Here is a 22,571-nt window from a genome sequence, read left to right as displayed (position 1 = left end):
GATATGTAAATTTTGCACTTACTCCCTTAAAAAAAAAAATGCAGATAAAAACTTTAATAAGTGGGATACAGTAGGTGTTACCTATTAGAAGATAATTGTTGCGTTTAACTGTCTGTGTTAGCATTGTTTTGTCTCTTTCCTGCAAAGAAAGCGATTCCTGCAAGAGCAGCGATTAGTTTGTAGGACAGATGTGAAGAAAACACGATACCGTGGCAGAGGGCGACAACGTGGTTTGTAAAGCCGTTCTGTGCCGCCTTTGACACACTCTGCAATTTCTCGGTACTTGTTGAGAGAGGTTTTTCCGTTTTGCTGTAGCGATCCGTACACACCCTTCAATTCTCAGGTTTTGATGCTTCTGAGCTCGTATGGCGTGAGCCTGTTCAGGAGGGGGAGGCGTCATTTCACCCAGGGTTTCGTGCCTCTTAGATTAAGATCAGCATTGTTTTACTCTATGGTAAATGCAGCATGTGAATTTTTTTTAATTGTGCTAATAATTGTAGCCAGTTGATTGCTGGTACAGCGAAGTGAGCTTTTTCACAAGCATTTTGTAAATGTAGCAGGCTTTATCGTGAGGCTTTAATTTGAGCTCTCCTGAAATTTGCTTAGAAATGTGACTCGGGGCAGGTAGGTGAGCAGTCAGAGGGTGTCGACAGAAAATAACAATCCTTCCAGATGACAGTGTACGTTCTTTTTCAAATAGGTTATTTCGAGGATGTTTCACATTATGTGACGTAGTTCAAGATTCGTTTAGGAAGCTCATTTCCCTGCTGCGTAATACCCACGCGCCCAGGGACTGTAGCAGAGCTGTGGGCACTGTGGCCGTAGCAGTGCCAGCCATGGCGTGCTTGTTTCTGCTCTGGGTTTTCTTTGCAGAGGAGGGGGAGCAAGCTGAGGCCTTTGTAGCTGTACATGTGCACGTGCGTTTGTACTGCCAAGAACTAAAGAAGTCGCATTGGAATGTAAAATTGTTAAGTTAAAAAAAAAAAAAAAAATGAAGTAGCAGACAAGCTGGGAAGCAAAGGATGAATATGCTCTTTTGGATGTTCCTTGCTAAGGCTGATTTGTACCATAATGGACTTTCAGTGAAAGCTGTGTTCCTTTTTTGCAGAAAGGATTTTAAAAAATACTGGAATTGTTGGGAGTGAGTATTGTTCCATGGGCCAGCTAATTAGTGTTTGACGCTTAACCAGACTGAGCATCCTGTAACTATAACTGGAAAACTACCAGCACCTGCAAAAACAAACCCATCCAGTCTTGTCCCTCGGGTGGCCTCTCCTGTACTTTTTATGGCATGACCCTTGCGTTTCTCCTGTTTGACTGAGATCCACCTGGGAGCAGCATTTCCATCTGGGAACCTCACCCAGGAACACGTACCCCAGGAAGCCGCTGCATCTGTGGGTGTTTGCGTGCTCCATTAACGACATTCACCAATTTTAGGGTGTGCTCTTGGTCATGGCAGACTGCGAAATACGTGGGGAGGGAAATACGCTGTGGAACCGTGAAGCTGAAGAGCCGTTTTAGGGAAGAAGCGTATGAATAATAAAGGAGGACAAACTGGCAAACATTTGAATTTGTTTTGGGTAAAACAAAATCATACAAATTTCTAGCGTCCCTTTTTTTTGTAGAAAGCCACAGAGAAGGAATTTATAAGGTTATTAAAAGACTAAAAACTTCATATTAGCCCAACATTCTCATACTGTTTCTTCTCTTCCGCCTCCCACAACATTTTATTGCCCTTGTAATAATTAGTTTGAACTTTCATCTGTTTCTGTGGATCAAGTAATTTTCATACAACTTCAGGATTTTTTTATATGCTTCAAATCTTTCTTCTAAATAATGTTTTTTTTTTCATAACAAAAAAAGCCGTGAATACATTATAATTTCAATTTTCATGGTGTGTGAAAGATTTCTGCACTAGGTCTTTATTGTTTTTGAAGAATTCATCACCCTAGTTAAGAAGCTTAATATAAATTAAAGAAGGTATTAAGGAACATTAAGACATCAAAATGTGGAGCGTTCTTTTCCTTTCGATTGCTCCAAATGCAAACAAGTTGAATAAAATGCAATCAAAGGGCCTGTTTGGAGAACATTGAGTGGCTTTACAGCTGTGCTGTAGAGAACCTCTGGTAAGAGCATAATTCAAATAAAAAGGCCTTTCTTTCCTCCTCCTAATTCTCTTTGTTGTGGTGACAACAGAGTACAAGCCCGATAAAAATTTAATCACCTTATCTTTTTAAAGCAAATTGCATATTTGTTTACACACAATATACATAACATAAAAAAGAAAAAGCTGCTATCCAATCCCCCTCCCCCTTCTAATCGCATTAAAGGCCCTTGCCTAGAAGTTTTTTTAAAAAAAAAATAAAATTAAATGTTTTATTCTTTATTCTGAAGTCCCATTGTTCAGGATTGCTTTATAAAGGCAGCCCAGGGGAAGATGAATATCGCCAAACTTAAACTCTGGACCAGCGCTGAGCAGCAGATGCCTGGGATACGTCAGCGGAGTTGGTCCAGCTTAACTGGCTTCTGTGGTGCCTACTCCACATCAAGAGTCGCAGGCAAGATGGGAGGATTACAGACAGGCCTGCGGATCCCGCACTTTGATTTGAAGCCGCTTTGTAATGAATTGCCTTTGATTCTGTGTCAGATCTGCGAACCTGAACTTTTCCGCATTGTATGCATTTCTGAAAGGCTGCTGTAGGAGAGATTGTGCGTCGGTACTGGTTTTGTTGTTGTCTTTTCACTAGGCCGATGAAATTTTAGTCCCTTGTGTGGAATTCAAAATGTTTTCAGTTGTTTCTGCTCACCTCAGCACACAGAGCGTGAGCATTGTTTGTTTTGTTTATTTATTACTTTATATAGGTACTGGGATACTGACAAAAACTCAATCAAAAGTATCTTCTGGCCTGTTGCTGAGTGGCCATGGCCTGAGAACTCCCTAGAACTCCCTTCCTGGCTATAAACTTAATCCCAATGTGATATTCTACATGTGTTTTAAAATTATGAAAGCTCCTACACTTAGTGGTTCCTTGATCTATTTCTTCATATCTAGCTTTACTCTTTGGGACATTTTTATGACTTTTTGTTCCTCGTGATTTGAGGATTTAATCAGGAAGGACCGCCACTGCAGTAAAATGTCTGAAAATCTGTCCTGTACAACAGCTGTCATGGTCTCTCCCAAATTTTACTCGTCGTGTTGGTGTCTGTGTGTTTCTTTCCTTCTCTCCCTTCCTGGGAGAGTACTTCTTAGAGGTCCAGTGACAATAATTGCAATTTTAAGACACTCTTCTGTTTTTGACTGTTTTGAATGGTCTTGGATGTTTCACGCTGACCTGTAGTTTTTCTATTGTTGAATCGTAACAAGAGCCTGTCTATGTTCCCAGGCTTCCAACTACATTGCATATATTTGTATTAATAATTTGATGTCCTTATTAGTTCCATTGTTTTTTCACAGTTGCTCCTGTGGTGTGCTGGGCATTTGCCACGCGCTCAGTTTTTGCTTCAGGGAGCTTGAAGCACATGCAGATCAAAAGCACAGCATCCATAGGTCAAGCATAACCAGCTCTGTCTTTGCGTTCCTTCTTCCCAGGAGAGTTGTTTCTCCCTGCCCCAGTGTGCTGGGAGAATGAATATAGCGCTTAGGCAGGAACTTGGTGTCTCCGTGGACCTTAAGTGGCCATCGAGTGAAAACAGAGTTTACGAATAATTGCTGGTATGGTACCTCAGCTGGCATAATTGCAGCCCTGCTAATGTACTGAAAGCGCATGTAACATAGCTCATGTGGAAATTAATTTGAAAATCCTTTCCTTTAGGTTAAGGGGACAGTGTTGGATTTGAGGACAAAAAGATTACCCTAGCGGTTGTCTTATAGCTCTGCAAGTTGATCCATTGTTTTGCGTGTACACTTAATTTGTGTCGCCTAGACCTAGTAATAATCATAGTGCACTGGAGTTTCTTATGTCACTTGCGTTGAAGCTGGTCTCTGGCATACAGAAAGGCAAAATTGTGTAGAGCATACAAGTCACAGTTAGGTTCCAGCAGTGCAAAGTATAAAGTCGCCTTCTTTAGGAGAGTTGCCTTAGGAGGCCTTAGCCAACAAATGGTAGTGGCACAAACATAATGGCAGCTGAAATACGTGTTGTCCTATAAAACACGGCCAGGTTTGGTACTCTCAACCTGTTCATACTGCAGGTTGGCCAACTAGCCACGAAATGAAGGTCTCAAGTGTGTCACTTCATTTGAGAGCTTGTTATTAGGGGCTGAAGGGGACGTTGGGTTAGGGTGCAGCTTGGAAAACCCGCTGTGGGAACTGCAAATAACCTAAACTCTGCGTGGGTTTGTGTAGACAAATGAGACGGTTGCAGAGCAATGCTATGATACGCAGTGGGGATTTGTCAAGCGCTGAAGGCTATCCTGCTGCATGGCTTCAGATGGCAGTGGTCCATTTGTACCTGGTGTTCAATTATTACATTTTTGCCAAAAAAAGGTTAAATTGTGGTTACGTTATGCAAATTTGGGAAATTGGATAATATATTCTGATCATCTTGCTGGAAATTGAGAAGTATGAACTGAATGAGTGGCACGCTCTCAACGCAGTGTTGGTATGCTGGCTGTCCTCAGTGTAGGTGACAAGTTTAGGAGTAAGAGAGGAGCGGAAGGGGCAGGCGAGGCGCGTATAGGGAAGGATGGCATCCATACCCATTCAGCAGCCGATAGGTATGGCGCGGTCCTGGAGTGTGTGCTCCGTTTAGCAATATGAAAAAATATCAGACTGAAAAATCAAGACGCTGACTTCATGCACAGGGTATGGCAGACTAATTAAAGAAAAAAACGTGTACCAATTGAGCCTATAAAACTCTTCCTGACCTTGAGAAAACTCCCGGAGAGCTGTGGGAAACTCCAGTCTGTCCCCTCTGAACTCTTTTGTGGTGTTGTTTAAATATAGTAACTGCTTTTTTAATTAAAAAGAAAAATTAGATGGCATTTCAAATTGTGTCCATGGTGCCTTGGGGACCTATTACAGTACAAATTACCCTACAGTATTTAGTGAGGTCTTGTTTACTATTGTGTGAAGCGAGAGTTACCAGTGTAAGGATGGAGGACAAGAAGGGCCCTTCTTTGAAAGTCTGGCTCTGCACATGAAAGTGACGCCAGCAATTGGAAGCAATTTGTGGAATTGTTTGATTATATTAATTATGGCACCAGCAAACAGTGCTTGGGAAACAGTTTTGTTTTCTTGCATTCTTTCTTGATTGCTTGCAGCAAAAGCCAAGATACAAAATGTGCCTTTAAGGACTGCCGGAGAGTGCAGTTCAAGCCATTGTGTAGAATTGGCACTGAGCTTGAAAGGGTTGTGTCCGGCTTGATGTGAGAGTTTTCCAAATACAGCTTCGGCCTGAACTTCACCTAGGTCAGCATCTCGAATTAAAACAGCTTCTGTCTTCCTCATCAAGGAAGATTAGTTCTTTCCCTGCTAAGCAGGAGCCCGTAATGAAATCCATGTTATTTCCAGTAGTACTACCTCCTAGAATAACGTCTTTCAGTCCAAAAGCCTGTATAAACTTAACAAATTGATACACAAGACTCAATTCGGTTCACCACTGAACTGCAGCCTTCTCTGATGTGGTACGGGGCAGCTGTTTCCCAATTTATGGGAAAATGTTTTAGTAGTTAAGGATTTCCAAACAGAGTCTACCAAGCTGAGACAGTGGCAATTACGCTGCTGATGCAGGCTGGCTGTCACAGCAGCATTTGGTCGGACGTGGGGCAGTCTGCTTCTGCCCAAAGTGGCTGCAAGACTTTTCTTTTTTTTTTTTTTTTCTGGTCTCTGTCATCAAACAGTAAGTTATGGACATTTTGCGTGGATCACAAGTACCACGCTGAGGCATTAGTGTAATTCTCATTTGGAAGGAAGGAGTCTACTTTCCGGTCTCCTTGGAGGCTGATTGCTCTCCCTGGCCAACCCCATGCCATAGTCCTATTAATATTCACAAGCCAGCCAAGGTGATGATAGCAGATCCTTGTACCAGCCAGAAGAGAAAAATGAATCTACTCTGGAGTTTGAAACTCTAGCAGAATATTTGAGAGCTGACAAGAGATGTGGGGAATGGTGGCGTGAATTCAAAATAGAATTACTGGAGAATTGTGAAGGGATTTACATAAGTAAAATTCATTGCCTGATCTTTGAAAGTAATTGAAGCTCAAATCCTGAGCTCCTGAGGGTAGCAAGGAAAGGAGTATCCCTTGTTTCTCGAGTGAATCTCCGGTCAACTATTACGTTGGAATTGTCTGGGTAATCATATTACGCTTGTTATCATGGCGGTGAACACCTGGGAGCAGCGTAGATCGGCTCCCGTAGGAGCACTGCGCTTAAATCTTTTGGCTAGAAAGGTTGGTAGGTGTTGACACATTGACCCTGATGTCAGGTAGAGAATTCCTACCTCATCCCAGGCTCTAGTTAGCTCAGGACAGTTTTCATCCCTGCTCCTTCTGAAGCACTGTATATTAGTGACAGGCAGATGGGATGCCAAGTTAGATGGACCAGCAGTCTCTAGATGACCAGTCATCCAACCTACTAGATGTGGTGAGGCACATCTGATGTTCCTATTACAGTGTTTGTGGGCAGAGTAACGTAGTACTTTGGTCTCGGAAGGCTTGCAGTGTGCTTTTTCCCAATCAGGTCAGGATTTTTTTTGCCAGGATATTGAAGGAGAAAAGTGACCACCTTAGCTTGAATAAAATCAAAAGGTAGGATTTTGGATATCTTTAGCAGAGGAGAAGAGAAGTTGCTACCTAGTAGCTTAATATAAAGAGTTCAAGCAACAGCATGTTACGTTTTCTGTTATTCTTGTCATTTCTGACTGTAGAAGTGACTGTAACAGGTGGGGCCAGGCAAATTGATCCTCTGATTTTTGGGATGCTTCTGCTTTTCATTTAAACAAAATTCCAGAATGTTACTTTAGGGATAATTGCGTGAGCTTCTCCTGTTTTTAGGGCACAGATTAATGATAACTTTTTTTATAGAACTGCTGACCTGTTTTGGGACAAGGTGGAGAACAAGTGTGCACTTGCTAGTGTGTTGTTGGGAGTTTGAGAGCCAACACTTGTACCACTGACATTTCTCTTAATTTTGCTGAAAACCAGCGATAGGTTAATTCTTCTTGGTTTAAAATTGATCAGAACCTGAAACAGTTAAGGGTGCTGTGTTTGACCTTGTACCCCTCTTTGAACATAGGTAAATATAATTTTTTCTAAGTCATAAGTAAATACATTTTAAGTCTTGTATGAATATATGTAGCTGTTGAAAGAAAAAAAACAAATTGAATTAGTTTATAATTGTATTGTACCGAAGTACTGGATTCTCGAGTCCTGCAGTACTAATAAAAAGAGTTTCCTTTCAGTGGTCCGTCACCGCTGTGAGCGGGGGGAGAGGCTGGTCTTTGCCCTGGTTGAGCACAGCCCCTCTGCAGCAGGCGCTGGCACGGGTGTCTGCGCCCAGGGCTCCAGTTATTTCTGATTTTTCTGGTCAACCAGCTTCTGTACTCCCTGTTAGCAGGAGAGTTGATGCAGACACACACTCCTTAACTGTGTAATGAGGGTTCAGGCTCTGAGGGTTCAATTTAAGGAAATCCTGAAATTGTGAAAAACAGCTGTTACAAATAATCCATTGTGAGTGAGGATTATCCCCAACCCTTTGCCTCTTTCAAGTTTTTTTGCTCTTTTTTTTTTCCTTCACTCAGGAAGAAAGAAACATGTCTGCCTGTCATATTAAAAGGTTACGTTTGCCTTGGATAAAAATTATTTCCAACGTCAAACATGCTATGTTAACTTGGTCTCTAATGTTCAGTCGATTTTTAACATTTGAATGGTGACAAGAAGCAAGAAATTGCAGGTATATTTGAGTTTTCTACCTGCAGGGTTCAAAGGAAGCGAATAGGGTATTTTGTTCACAGAAGGGAAAAACAATGTTCAGTTTCCCACTGAATCTCTGCTCACAGACTCCTGAATGGAACGGGAGGTTTGGAGATAGTATCAGCAGGTCAAGAATAGTCTAGAAAATTCTTAATATTGAGTGCAAAAAGGAATATTTTCTATTCCAGAGAGAGCTACTGCCGTAGCCTCTGTGTGTTTTTTCCTAGCGCTGTGGCAAGAACCCAGGGCCAGCTCTTTCCCAGCAGACCATGGCGGGTGCCACTGAAGGCAGCTGGTGTGTTACGTTTGCTGATTTTTCCTATTGGGTGCATGAACGTTTAATTTTGGCCTGACAGCAAAGTTCTCGTGAATCAGGAGACTTGAAATCTTTTAACATGAGGTTTTTTCCCATTACAGTTTTTAATGCCATAAGAAATCTGTGTAATCATCCATGCAAATACCTTCACGTTCGTCGGTGCTAGCTGGATAGTTAGCAGTACGCTTTTTTTGCAAGTGTGCATACGAGAAGGGGGTTGTTGAAGTTCAGCAAAATAAATTATTCTCCTCGGCTGTGCCGGGGAGCTTGCCCTGCACACCTATATTATTACACCTGTTTTCAATGATGTGTTTATCAGTTGCTTAAAAATTACTCCTGTCTCTGGCTGGGCTACAAGGAGATACTGCATTATCTTGTTTCTCATCTACAATGTGTCTGGCATTCAGTCTTTAAAATCTTCCATTCAAGCACAACGTTTCATTAGCTTTGAAGGAGACAGGACTATTCCTAAATACTGAAGACATCTGTGGAAATAGGAAATAGAAATATGGAGAAATCTGAAAAATAAAGTTGGAAAAGGAAAAAGAGGTATAAAACTGCTGAAGAGCAGAATAGCAAGTAGAACTGGGAGTCAGGGAAGAAGGAGCTGGACTTTAGGAGAAAGAGTACAGACTGCCTTTGGAGACCTTTTCAGGGAGCAAAAGACTAATAAGCAAAGAAGAAAAAAAAGACAACAATGATAACAGAGGCTGTTGATAAGGAATGACACTATTAAGTGAAAGAGGATGTGAAGGGGGAAGTCGTGTAAAAGGTAACGTAGGGTGCAAGCTGACAGGTAACAGTTGAAATAAAAATGTATATGTGGAAAAAGCACAGCGGTGCTCCTTCGTCCTGCCGGTGGATTAGCAGAAGGAATCGGAAGAGCAGATATTGTGTCAGCTTTCGTTGTTCTTCCAGCTGAAGTAGTAGTAAAAACTGTGCTGGTTATGGACACTTCTGTGCTTTTCGTGTTAGGTGTGATTTGTCTGCTGGCCGCCCTCCCCAGCAGTCGGGTACGGAGCCTGTCCCCGGGCCGGCGTCAGCGGGTGTTTGTCAGGGGGCTCAGTCCCTGCTACAGGGGTGCCTGGTTAAGGTAGGGAGAAAATGAAACATGCGGGAAACCTTCAAACAAGGTTTTGTAGATACGAGTGTGTATCTACTGTGTAGATACGAGTGCCCTCATTGCGGGGGAGCAAAATTTATTTCCTATATTTATACACAGGAAGGGGTCCAGAATTCTACAGTGTGAAATTTCCATACAGAGTTATTGAAATCTGCATGTTTGTATGCAAATTTCTTGCACGAGTAATTGTGAAACTCCAGGCTGTGATGCATTTTACTACATAGGATACTGCAAATCTCCAAGAAGCGTGCTTTTATTTGTGAAAATTGGGTAAAATATTGCATTTATCCTTTATTTTGTGCATGTGAAATTGTTCTTAGACTTGGAAATTTCCTGATGAGGTATCACTTTTCATTTGAATTTGAAAACTCGCTTTTTTTTTTTTTTGCATTTAGAAAATGGCTCAGTTTGCATTAAATCAAAGACCATACTCGGACAAAGGATGTCATGTTAACAGTCTGTATTCTTATTTGTTAATAATAGTAGATGAAACAAAAAGAATGAAGTGGATTAAACTGTTTTACAACTATATTTTCATATCTGACCTGTGTTAGTTGATTCTACGAGTACATTTTTTGTAAGACCTGTCGGGGCGCTTCTTGTTACAGACATGGTTGTGATGGGTGGGAATGAATTCGCTAAGCTTTCAGATATCTTACGTGCCTCTGAGGACTGCTCCATTAATAATATTAATATATAGGTATTTCCACTGTATATATGCAAGGCATTTCTTAGAACTTTGAAGCTAAAGTCTTCTTTTAACACACGGACCTTTTCAATTTAATCCATTAGTAACTTGGCAAAATAAAGTAATTGTCCAACAGAGGAAGAAAAAAAAAAATCTATTAACATTTGCTACAAATCCGAGTAGTACAGGCAGCACTTAATTAATGGAACAGATTTCTCACTATGTATTCAAGCTAACATAGCTATTGTTCAGGAGAGATTAGACCCTTAATGTAAGTAAGTTAAACTAGACCTCCATCTAAAAATATCCGTCATTTCAGCTATTAAAGGTCTGATGTCTTCTTTGGTGACAGATATATTTCCCTTCATTTCCTCGGTTTTGTAAAATGTAAAGTATGCATTGTGTGTAACGCGAGAGATCGGCGGAGGTAGATGAAACCCCGATTGTGCCCCCCCGCCTGTCTCTCCCCGCCTGCTCCTTTGTGCTGCTCCCTATCACCGAGCCTCTTCGGCCCTTAGACCTCCTGGCACCAGCGCGGAGAAACAGAAAATGCCATTTGTTAGGGTACGATGCCAGCCACCTAATCTGTTTGCAGAACGAGGGCCATGGGATCCGATTAGGTAATTAAGATACCTTGCGAATTTAATGATACCTGAGCTGCCTTTGGCTGTCCGCCCGCCCGTCAGCTCACTGCTAGGAACCACCACGTTCTTCCATTTCTTCTGTAAACTTCTTACCCATAATACTGTATTTGAATCCAAATAGGTGTTAAGGGCTGCAGGTGAGGTGCATCTTTACTCCTTCTTCATGTGTGGAAGTTAGCGATAGGGTGGAGGAGGTGAGATTACTGGGGAAAATAGATTTAAAACTGAGCGCAGTTCCATGTGCAGTTTATCCTTTCTTTCTTGAAACTTTTCAAACATGAGATTTGTTTTGTTCAACCACCTAAGGTGATGTACCAGGTTTCAGATGTGTTGGGCGGTCCGAGTGCTCGCTGGTACTTACCACTGGCAGGTTTTGAAGCTGGGGTTTATCCAAAGTGGTGGCTCCCTCCCCGTGGCTGGGAGTTTTTCCCGGTCGTTGCTCCCAGGCGAGCGGCTGCTCTTCCCTGGGACATCGCCCCCCGGCAGGCACCTCGCTAACCATACCCACGCGGGAGAATTTTGGCTGCAAATTTAATGCCACATCTCCTCCCTTCCTCTCTCCTTTCCGCCAATTAGCATTTTTTTTGGAAATTAGTCTTGCGCAGCCTACTAGCATAAATAGAAACGTTTTAGGATTTGTTTGCTTTAATTAATTTAAAGTGTGTCTTTCTGAGGGGATTTAGTTAAACATCTTTCTTAAACAGTAATGTGCCAGTAACAGCAACATTAGTAATAGCGATAAGGCACAGAAAGGGAAACCAACTAGAAAGCAAAATGAAATGTTTTTTTGTCCAAAAAATAAATGGTCTTCCCAGGAAAGTGGAGGAAGCCCTGTTCAGGGACACTTACAATTAATTTGGTCAAAACAGAAGAAAAGAGAAAATATGAAATAAATGCTGCAAAGGTAGAGAGCGGGACTGCACGAGGTCACTCCTTTTGCTGTTTTTATTTCGTTTTCCTCTTTTTTTGACTGTTGCTTTTTTTGTTTTCCTAGCAGCATCCAAGATGTTCTCGCAGCTTTCCAAATAGGAAATAAGTTGCTTTTCGTGTAATGATAAATTATTTTTCGTAATGAAGATGGAGTGATTGTAAGGCTAATGATATTAATAGGATTTATATGAAAGCATCCAATTAAAAAAATCAAAACAGCTGCATCAAACATGACTATACAGTGTAATAAAACCATATAATAAATATGTGGTCTGGCCACACCATATTATCTAGTTCGATTAATTGAACATTACACGTGCAAAGATAGTCATTATCAGACTTCTCAACCATCAGGGAAAACCGGTCTCAATTATTTTCCCAATGAAATAATCATTGCTTTTTTTTTGTATTCTGCCATCTGAAAAAAGGAAACGGCTGCTGCCGTGACTCTGAAATACAAGATGTTGCAGAAGTACATCAAGTTGATTCTGCTTGATGCTGGACTTCTGCAGCCTTAGTGTAGACTGTAATTTAGTTAGTTATATACAAAATGTGTTGCTTTTCTCCTCTTTTGTGCTCTTTTTTTTTTTTTTTTTTCCTTTTTCCAAAAAAGCAGAACCCTCTATCTCCAAAAGCCTCCCTGTGGCTGCGCCGCGGGGCGTTGGAGCTGTTTCATACCCCCCCCGGTTAGGAAATGGCAAATCGGCAGTTTCCTGGTTTTACTTCGACACTCCCCTTCCCTTCGCCCTGCGGTGGGGATGCCACCTGGAAGAATTTGCCACCCGACACAGCAAGCTGGGCAGGTGGGCTCTGGTGCCGTGTCCCCCTGCCAGCGGCTCCAAGTGCCTCTAGACGTGTCTGCGCGGGAGCGAATCACCTGTGCTTGTAGACCTCCTGTCTCCAGTAAATCATAAGCATCTCAATCTTTTTGTCAGGCTGCGATATGAGAATCCGCATCTGAATTTCAATATGAGGGGAGAGAAGCTGATTAAGTGTTTGAGATAAGGTTATGTGACACCGCAGGTTAAAAATACCTGAACTGAATTTGGCCAAATGCCTGAGAACCACATTGCAGCGTGTCCGGGTGGCGCTGAATAAGCTTCCAAGGAGTTTGCTGTCTTCAGCTTTAGGAAGGCAATTCTTCAGGAGTGGTCCGTTAGGAGCTGCATCTCTCTTGTTTTACAGCGTTTCTTTGGTCTTCGCTATCTTGCGTTTCTTATCTCAAATGTCACCAATGTGTCAAGTTAAAAGAAAATATAAAAGTGTAATAAACCCCTAGCCATTTAGGAAGAAAAGGACAAATATTTTTGCTTGGCACAAATGTCTGGAGAAAGACTTAAATTAGATCCCCGGAATCCTACACAGGTTAATTCTAGTTCTGCTAAAAAGTGACAGTTGAAATTCTTAACAAATACTGTCGTTTAGCCAAAAAAACCCCAACAAAACAAAAAACCCCAAACAAACACAAAACTGTGATTTGTTAAAACCTAGGAAGTGTGCTTCTGGGAGCTCTGGGAAATAGACTAAAGACATCCAAGAACCTTCTGCTCCTTAGGACTCTCTATAATCCTAGTATTTTACCAGTTGTTGGTTTTCATTCTGACTTGTATTTTTATAAATATTCTTAGTGATGAGAAGAAACTTTGGGATATGCGTGTAAATAATAAGAAAGGTCTGCTGAGTAGAGGGCTTAGACCAGGCAAGTTGGTCTGGCTTGTTTAAATTTTTGCCTGTAGTCAATACTTCAAAAGCTGTAGAATTTGGGGTATGACTTTTGTGAATTCTCTTTGAAGGCTTCTCCTATTTTTCACGTGAATTACCATGATCCAGAAGTGCGATGCAGAAATGCGACTTTCCTAATGCATCTGATTAACTTTTTTATTTTCTTTGGTTGATTTCAGAAATAAAATTGCCCGTTCATTTTTTTTTTTCCCGGTTATACTGAAATATGATGTTGAGCGCCTTTGTCATGCGTGTTCTTGTTTTTTACAGACGGGCTGAAGCCGGATACCAAGATGCTTCTTACTGTTGCCTCCAAGAAGAAAACTAAGGCAGGGAAGGGGGATGCAGCCAAAGAGGATGAAAGCAGCAAGAATGATTCAGCCCAACCTGTTACCATCTCTCTTCTCTTTAAAAGATATGTCTTTGATACGCAGAAGAAAATGATTCAATCCTGAGAAAGCGAGAGGCCTCTGATCGCACCTGAAAGACCAGACTCTGAAATGAATTCAGGTGGACTTGTCTGAACGCATTAGACCTGTTCCTTCCTCACAAGCGGAACCTGGAAGCCCCTGCTGACTATGTGTCCCCTCCCAAAATCTCCACAATCTGGTTTTGTTCTGTTAGAATCTGCTTATTTTGTCATCTTTGCGATGTGAATCTTTATGGCCTCTCAGAGCATGCCACCTGCCAGATGAGCACGTTTGGGGGTGTGTTCTAATAGTGGTGTTTTTCTGGATGATTGTTTCGAAGTTTCTCTTGATTTAAAAGTTTGCCACCAATATTAATGTAAATCTAGTCAAGATGTGAATTTCATGCGACCCGCAAAGTGAAGCTGATTAGTCTGGGTTTACTTCCCCGAGCGAAGCTGGGGGCAGAAAGCACGTGATATAATAGGTGAAACCTAAAATGGATGTTTCACATTCCTTCAGCTGCAACTATGTAAGATGCTATCTGAGAGATGGCATGGATCTTTTTTATAAATAAGATTTATATCTAGAAATGTTTTTCATATTAAACACAATGATGCGTGTAACTGAGAGTCTTAATTGTTCTGTTTGGCATTCCAAAGGTTCAGAAGCTATCTTCAGTGACATTTTGTATAGCTTTTCTGAATTTCCTGTCTGTTGTGCGGTGAATCCTACTCCAGAATTGTTTTCTTTTTTTGTAAGCAAAATGTCATTTGTGTGTGAAAGAAAAAGTTGCCTCTGGAAATAGTCAAGGGCTTTATTTCATTAAAATAATGATAGAAGATGGCAGCATAAGCCTTGTAAAATGAGTATCTCCAAGATGCTTTAGAAACCATTAGTTGTTTAATAGGGATTTCATGGCTGCTTTAGTTCTTCCTCTCAATTTCATGTCCTGGGCACATAAAAAGGAGAGCACTGGTAATATCCCTTCTTTGTTAGTTACAAAGCATAGGACACCTTAATGTGAAAACTGGCAGTAATTCCACAGGTACGAAATCTGCATTCTGGAACAGAAACTGGACTCAGGCTTGGCGGCGTGGCAAAGGCTAGTTCCTGCCTTTTGAAGAAAAAGAGTACTTCTGCTGGATGACGTCAAATAGCAGCCTGTGACCCGTTTGCTGAAGCCATAGAAGATCCCAGGGTGTATAATGTAAGTGCAGTAGTTGCACATGGAAGTAAATAACTGTAATGGATTGCCACAGTCTTTCTAATCATTATAACTATATTATTAATAACAGTGTTATTAATTAAATATCCATTGTTGGGTGTGAGTCCATCATGCTAACATGATCCTGGTTTTTTCAGTCTTTTTCTTTTCCTTCTAACTTCCAGGTAACCAAAGTGGATACAAATGGCAAAAACATCAGCTATTGAGAGGATATTTACAGCCGGACAGTCGTGAGACAGGGCAGTTCTGGTGGCTAAACGAGGTTGATGGTGCCCCTTTAAATCAGAACAGAATTAGTGCTTTGTGGAATAATCCCAAACAGTTTCTGCTGAGTGAGTCCCAGCAAAGCTTTAGCACATCCCTTAAGATTATGGGGTATGCTTTCAGTGTGATCCCAGAGGAATTAGGCAGGCAACTTCAGCTATGGCTTAATGTGACTTGTGCTGCCAGCCTTGCTGGAAAATGTATCCTTCTCTAATGAAAAAAGTGCATTTCACACCCATGTCACCTCTCCTTCCCCATTTCTTTCCTCTTCCCAGACACCCCCAAAGGCAGTCTTTGGGAAGAATATTTATGTTATCTTTCTTTTAAGCCTTTGTCAAATCCTGTTTTGTACCCTGCACCCTGTTACCTCCACTTAAGATACTGCAGCGATGGAAGCTAGAGAAACAGATGACATAGAAGCAATGCCGTTATTACCATCCCAGGTTAGTCTTAAGAATTTTTGATATATAAAAGAAGTCTCATAAAAAAAAAAAAATCAAGTGAATTAAGGAACTTACATTTTTATCTGTATAGTTCTAATGTCCTTGCCAAATTTTAAATTCTGCCAACTCTGCTTGGCGTTTTGGAAAGAAAAGAGCAGTCATCAGGAGAGGTGTCCTGCTGTTGGCTGCTCCAGAGTTGTTAGCCTTGCGCTTACAGGTTTTTGTCTTTCTCATTTTTGAATAGTTCTGGAGAGGAGGCTGTCAGTGTAAGTGGTGGTATGTATCATTACAAAGCACTATCTGATTAATGTTTTCCCCTCTATGCTGTGGATTGCCCGTAGCAGGATTAGTGAGTCAGTTGTTTTGGAACTTGATGCATTGGAAAACTCATTAGACCTGAATACTTAGTTTTGCGGCCCTCTGCTTGGCTGAAAGGTCCTCTTGTGCTGAGGGTCCCATGCTTTATTTGCTTGGAATACTCCAAGGGGGGGAGCAGCAACAGCTTCCAGAGCCAGACCTCCATCCCTTTCTCATCCAGTCTCCGGTAATACACTTTTTTAAAATCTTTCCCCTCATCTTCCATCTCATTTCTAGACTAGCGTACTAACTCAGGATCTTTCTTCCATCCTCTCAGTCCAAGACCTAATCTCCTCCTCAGCACTCCTATTTCCCATCTTTGCTCGTTGCTTCTCCGTGTTCTGGCTCTGCTCTTGCCTCTGGAGGAGGAGATGTAAAATCTGGGTGCCGGCTGGGCTCCCACGGCAGGTACTGGGAGCCCAGCACGGTGCGGGGAAGGCTCTTGCCCTGCAGCTTACACCAGCTCCAGCGTGCGGCGAGTAACCGCCTGTGTTCTGGCCTGCAGGCTGTGAGTTGGGCAGAGCTCTCACGGGCAGCCGCTGCTGACCCAGGGGGAGCAGAGGCATGTGTGCTGTGCCTCGTGCCAGCCCCTTCACCCACCACCGTGTCCCGTCCTTGTGCTTTGTAATCCTCTATGTAAAGCCCTGTCCTTTTCTTTTGCTCCCCTAGCAGAGGTTTGCGTAGGACAGACAGCTGTTGAAGACTGGGGTTTGGTTTTGTGTTTTTCCCCTTTTTTAATTCCAAAAGGAGAATTTAAGTGTGCTGGGGAACTTTGATTGTAATGTGCTATTACTGCAGATCTCTGGCTGCTGTCCTGAGGCTGTTGGATACACATTCGAAAAAGGGTGAAATGGTGGAACAAAATGATTATGGGAAAATCAAAGCTTTTAAAGACATTTGTAGGATGAACAGATGTTCAAACATTCTTTTATTTGGTTTCCAGACAGACGTAGAGACTTTCCTTTCATCCTCGTAATCAGTGCATTATGCTGTAATTTGTAAAAATGGCATTAAAAAAATATTAACAGGGTCATATTGTGATCTACTGACTCCGTGTCATTAAGCCGTGAAGTTAAGAACGGCAACTGGGAACAGGGGTTAAACGTTGCAGAATGTACTGTACTAGCATATATTGTCAGGCTGTGTTATAATGAATCCAAAATGGAATAAAGATGTAAGGAGGTTTTTTAATACTGCTAAGGTTGTCAGTGTTGCAAAACTAGAAATTATTATGGCTGTGCAGATGTTCGGTGAGTAATACGTCTTTGGGTTGTGGGGAGAGGAACAGTGAGAAAAGCTTTGTTTTTCTAAGCCTGTTTTCTGCTTTTCCTTGGAATTTATTTTGGGACTGCAGTCTGGCTTGCGATCCTGCCAGAGGTCTTGAGCTGTGAGGGTCAAAGCATGCGATGGTGGTAGCGAGGATTCAGTAGGTGGCATCCTTGACTTGGAATCAAAACTGAATCTCCCCACCTAAAAATGGGGTGCGCGCTGGCATGGACAGTGAAGATCTTGAATCAAGCTTGCAACCCATCTCTCAAAGAACAGTTTCCATTTAAAACTACCATGCGTCTAATGACTGGGACAGAGCCATTAACTCCAGTCTGTTGACCAAACCCAGAAGTGCCAGTGTCCTCTCTGTGTTTTCTGGGGAGGTTCAGTTGAAAATAGCTCTTTTCCTCACTTCCTACCATTTGTGTTGATTGATCGCAAGTACCTGACTATGGAAGAATGAGCCAACCCCATTGGCAAAGTTCTTGGCACGTATGAGACGTCTCTTTCGGGGCAGTAAGCACTTCACTTCCTCGTTGGAGCTGTGCAGTTGAACAGCCACAGGGTGGCAGAGCAAAAGTGGGAGCCTAGCAGGATGAGGAGTTGTAATGATGCACTGGTGTCCTGGAGCAGCCACGTTCCACCCCAGGGCTGTCTGCGTCTCACTGCTGGGACACCAGCTCTGTCTTCACATCTGTAAAGTGCTCTGGGCTCTTGTGAAATGAAGGGTGAAAGGCAGCAGAGGAGTGCTAGTTATTAGCAGTTTTAAAAACTCTTTGTGTTTTCCTTTTATTTTAATATTCACGGTGAGCTGAAAAGCTCTTTATTTACAAACACGCGAGTTTTAAATGAACTTACCGAGTATATAAATAGAATCATTTTAAGATAAGGCACAGGGAGCCTAACCTGCTGGGCCTGGGAGAGGGAGAAGAACCGTACGATTACAGACTGCAGCGAGGCCAGTCTTGCTGGGCGATGGGCATCCAGAAGGAATCCAAGGCTTTGGGGAGATTTGTGTTTAAGCAAGATATTGGGGAAAGGGGAGTAGTCTTCTAGGATTCCCCACAAATTCTCCTACTGGTCTGTACAAAAATAGGTTAAAAGCATAATTTGATAGGGTTGCAGATCCACAATATACACTATGTAAGAGGAGAAAGAGTACGATGGCCTTTTTTATTTCCTGATGCCAAGGCCAGAGTATGGAGTCTTTCCCATGTCTGCTGCTGTGCATCCAGCACTGGCTTCAGTTCCAGTTGTTACTAGACTTCAGAGTTTAGGAATAAGAATGGGTTTTCCATTTCGCAGTAAGTATTAAAGTTCTTTACTTTTATTTGTGTGTCTGGTATGAGTGCTTTTCCAGGATGGTATAGTCAGTCTGCAAGACTGAAATCTTTTTTCCTTCCCCTCAAGGTGACTTAGGCTTGCTTGTCAAAAATGAATGCTGTGAGGGACCTCGTTGCCTAAGGGAGCCATGGGTTTCTGATGTGTGTTTGTTTTTCCTTTCCTAATAAATGACAGGAGAGGGAATCCCATCTCGTTCTTTTATTTTGGAGCTCATGCTCAGGGTCAGCTGTGAAAGGAACTAATCAAACAGAATCAGAAAAACCCTGCAAGGTCTTTGGTAAATCTGAGCCCTACCCTGCACTTCAAGGCTCATTCTTAAAAACCCGATTGTCTTTTTGACTACTGAGTCCTTGCCAGTCCTGCCTGTTCTAGTTCATGTTTCTTACCCAAAAGGTAATTTGAGGTCTGGATCAAGGGCTGCTAAACTAAACCACCCTGGCAGTGACTGAGGTGCCTGCTAGCACCATTACGTTGGCGTTTTGGCTAAGCTGATCGGATTACTTGTGATCCTTTAAGAAATCTAGACTGTTCATTAGCTCTAGAAGGTGCTGTTTAGATCAGTTTCTTCTCCTTTTCTTTGATTGGAAGTCAGGCAGTCTTTGTGTTTTGGTTGCTCATTCTTAGATTTCTCAAGGGCCTCATTCATGTCAATCAGAGAGACTCCATCCTCCTCGGACCGCAAAATTGCTTTTATTAGGCTGTATATGGCCCCCATTCAGATGTGTAGGAACCAGTTCTTTTATACTACTTGTCTGTGAAAACTGATATTTTAGTGCCTATAACTTTAGTCTGACAATTAGTAATCCGTGCCCTCATGGTGAATTCATTCCCAAAACAGCATTCCATAAGGACAAGCTGAAACTTAGACCCCACACAGTAGTTTTGCCTATGTTTCTTCCTTTTACCTAAAGCAAGCAGTCCATCGTCTAGTTTTCTTTCTTAAGATTCACTTTAACCAAAGTGAAGTTGAACTCCGCACCCTCTATGAGAATACTGTTTTATTACCTGGAAAGATCAGTGTCTTTCAGAAGCTCTTCTAGACAATGTCAAGTTACTCAAAGGTTATCGGTGCCCACCTGTGTTAATGTGTGTGTGATGTTCTTCACTGCAGAAAGTGAATCATATTGTCTGTGAAAACATTAGATATGGAAACTAGTATCTAGAGATAATCATCTGAAGCAAGAAAAATTACTTACTGAGCAGAAATGAGAAGTAACCCAAATTAATCCCCCCAAAAATCCAGGCATCTGAGGTGTTTTCGTTGCCTACGTGTATTCTGTAACTTCCCATCCTTTCTTACTACTGCAGAACATAAGTATTCGGTTTTGTATTGTAGCACAGGAATGATTTCTGTCTTGCCAGCAATGGTTGTCACCACACACCAAGCCGATGGTTGTAGAGAATCAAGGGAATACTCCAAAATCCCCCAAACTTTCATGAGTTGTAACTCCCAATTCTAAGCTCAGCGCTGTGTATTTTTTGTGTATGTGTATTAATTTGTATTTATCTGGTTTGAAGCTTGTTTGCCTCTGCTACCCACTTGGTTTTGTCTGATTCTTCTGGAATTCCTTGCCGTGTAGAGTGACTTCTGTGTTCTTCGTATTGAAAGAATGTGAGAGTTGGTCCTGTCTGTGCAGTTAAACCCTCGGGCTGAGGTATTAGGAAAGGAGGGAGGGGGTGCCTGAGTGCCCTGCAATGTACGCATGGCCCAGGACACGTGCTGTCAGAAGTGGCTTTTGCATGGGGAGCGCACATGCACCAAAAGCAGGATGCGGGAGGGTAAGCAAGCATGCTTTTATTTTCTTTAACTGATTTGTTTTCATACCTCGAGGTTTAGACGTAGGGTTTTTACGTTCTGTGTATGATGTAGTTTTAATTTAAGAGTGAGACAATAATTGAGTTCCATTGAGTGTTGCTTAGTGCATCAAAACCTATGTTTAAGTGTCATCCTCGGGTGCTTGCTGACAAAGATTATTGTAGAGTATTATACCTGTGGAAAAGAATTGCAATGTTGGACTAATCGGGAAGTCTCACTGGGAAGCTTTTTTCTCTCCATTATGCATCTTAAGATACAAGAAGGGTGAGGGATGTCAGACCGTCGGCTGATTTCCTTGGCAAATGTACCCCGTTGCAGCTGAAGGAGAAGGTGGGATGGCCTAAAGAGAGTGGTTTGGCATGAGGGCAGAACGTTTCCTAGCTTGGTTGTCATAGAGCACGAGATGTGCTTTCTCATGTACGTGTTTCTCGTTTCCCTTATAGGTGAACTAAGGTAAATTTCAATTGTTAATGAATGTAGAAGGGAAAAGGAAGGGATGATGCTATGTGATCTTGCCTTTTTAAAGATGTAGTTGGGGAGCTCTGACAAGAGAAGCGTTTTGTTTGGAGAGAAATCCAAATCACTTTATACCTCGGTGTGGTTTGCTTTGCTTTGTTTTTAACTCCGAAGATTGATCTGTGCTTACAACCCCACTGAGTAATTTGGTCTCCGTCCAGTTCTACGTTGTGTTGTAAATCTCATTTGCCATCTGGCAAAGCATGGCATGACGGGGCAGTTTCAGGGAGACATCCGGGTTTAGAAGAGTGGAAAAGAATAGATGTTTGCCAGTTTGGAATGAAAATAGAGCTGTCGGGAGCACATAACTGGACGAGAGGCATGGGTTTAGGCTGGAATGTATTTCTGGAGGCCTAGAACTGCTGTAATAACTGTCTGAGCTCACATTTATTTAGTCATTTAATTCCGATGTTATAACAGCTATATAAATGTTTAAGTATCACAGTTTTTTAACATAATGATTTTATTGAAGTTCAAGATCAGTATTGAGAAAAGCTGTTTGCAAAACATTTTGATTTATCAATTCCAAGTGCTGACAGTGTTTGACAATTTTTGCCCTTGGTATACGATGTCTTTCAAAAATGTTGTGTACAATTCACTCTGATATGTTTGCTGCAGTAAATCCATGCCCAGTTGATGGGCACAGAATTGGAAGAATGAGTTTAGTGAGTTGTCCACTGTCACACGTGGGATGTTGCAGGGGTGGAGCTGAATCTTCAGACTTCAGCTCCTGCTGCTTCTCCTCCCACGTTTCACCCGCCGGCCGCGTGAAGGCCACTCCTGACTCTGCAGTTACTAGCCTTGAGGGTAGTTGGTCCAGACTCCTCAGTAGATTTCCTTTCTTTCCTGGGACAAAAGTAAGAGAAAGTCTGAGATAACTTCATCCTTCACCGAGGCGATGCAGGCAGAATTTGTCTATTTGTTTCTTGGTCCTTTTTTATTTGGTCTGTTTTCCAAAGGCAGATGATAAGGTGGAGTGTCTGCTGCGTGCCTTGCACCCTAACAAAGGCGGCTTGTCTAAGAAATGCTCCTTGTCTCCCGCTACTAAAACGGGCACAAGTGAACTCATGGTAACTTTGGCCGCAATTATTTGCTTAAAATACTAACATTAATATGATCTATGAAAGAGCAACAAAGACCTCCTTTAATTTGTACATAAGGCTTGCTAATTTGCAACATGAGTTTTGCTGGTTAGTTGTGGTTTTTTTCACCCCCCTTAATTAGAAATTTTAATTAGAGCATGCTGTGTATTAAGATGTTAAAGCTTTGACTGGCAGTTTGGAATTGCAGGAGGATCAGCTGTCTCTGTAGGGCTGTAGCACAACAGGGATTAGCTCGCACCCTTCTCCCTGCAGGTGTATTTTGCTTCTTGAGTCGGATCATCAGAAAATGTTCTTCAAGGCAGCGTTCATCTTCCTGATCGGACCTTGTCTGTTCCAAGGGACCCGAGTTTAAGGGAGATCTACAGATTCACCGGTCGTACATAGGGTGAAACGACAAAGTCTCAAAACCGAAAGACAAACAGGTGAATCGTTGGAGCATTTTACCATGGCGTTGGATCAGCCTTGCTCCTTTGTCTGCTGACTCGGGTTG

General features: G+C 42.1%; 1 protein-coding gene across 2 annotated transcripts in view; it reads left to right on the top strand.

Annotated features, from left to right (window-relative positions):
• The window catches only part of EEFSEC (eukaryotic elongation factor, selenocysteine-tRNA specific), a 128,192-nt gene extending 113,101 nt beyond the window's left edge, over nucleotides 1–15,091 (top strand). For both annotated transcript variants that reach the window (XM_054215908.1, XM_054215910.1), the window contains one exon: nucleotides 13,605–15,091. In XM_054215908.1, the coding sequence (XP_054071883.1) occupies nucleotides 13,605–13,789 (185 nt within the window). In that variant the 3' untranslated portion in view covers nucleotides 13,790–15,091. The remainder of the gene's footprint in view (nucleotides 1–13,604) is intronic.
• The last annotated feature ends 7,480 nt before the right edge of the window (nucleotides 15,092–22,571 follow it).

The sequence above is a fragment of the Rissa tridactyla genome, chromosome 10, assembly GCF_028500815.1.
Source record: "Rissa tridactyla isolate bRisTri1 chromosome 10, bRisTri1.patW.cur.20221130, whole genome shotgun sequence".
Taxonomy (NCBI): domain Eukaryota; kingdom Metazoa; phylum Chordata; class Aves; order Charadriiformes; family Laridae; genus Rissa; species Rissa tridactyla.
The sequence above is the reverse complement of the archived record's forward strand: the minus strand, read 5'-3'. Positions and strand labels throughout refer to the sequence as shown.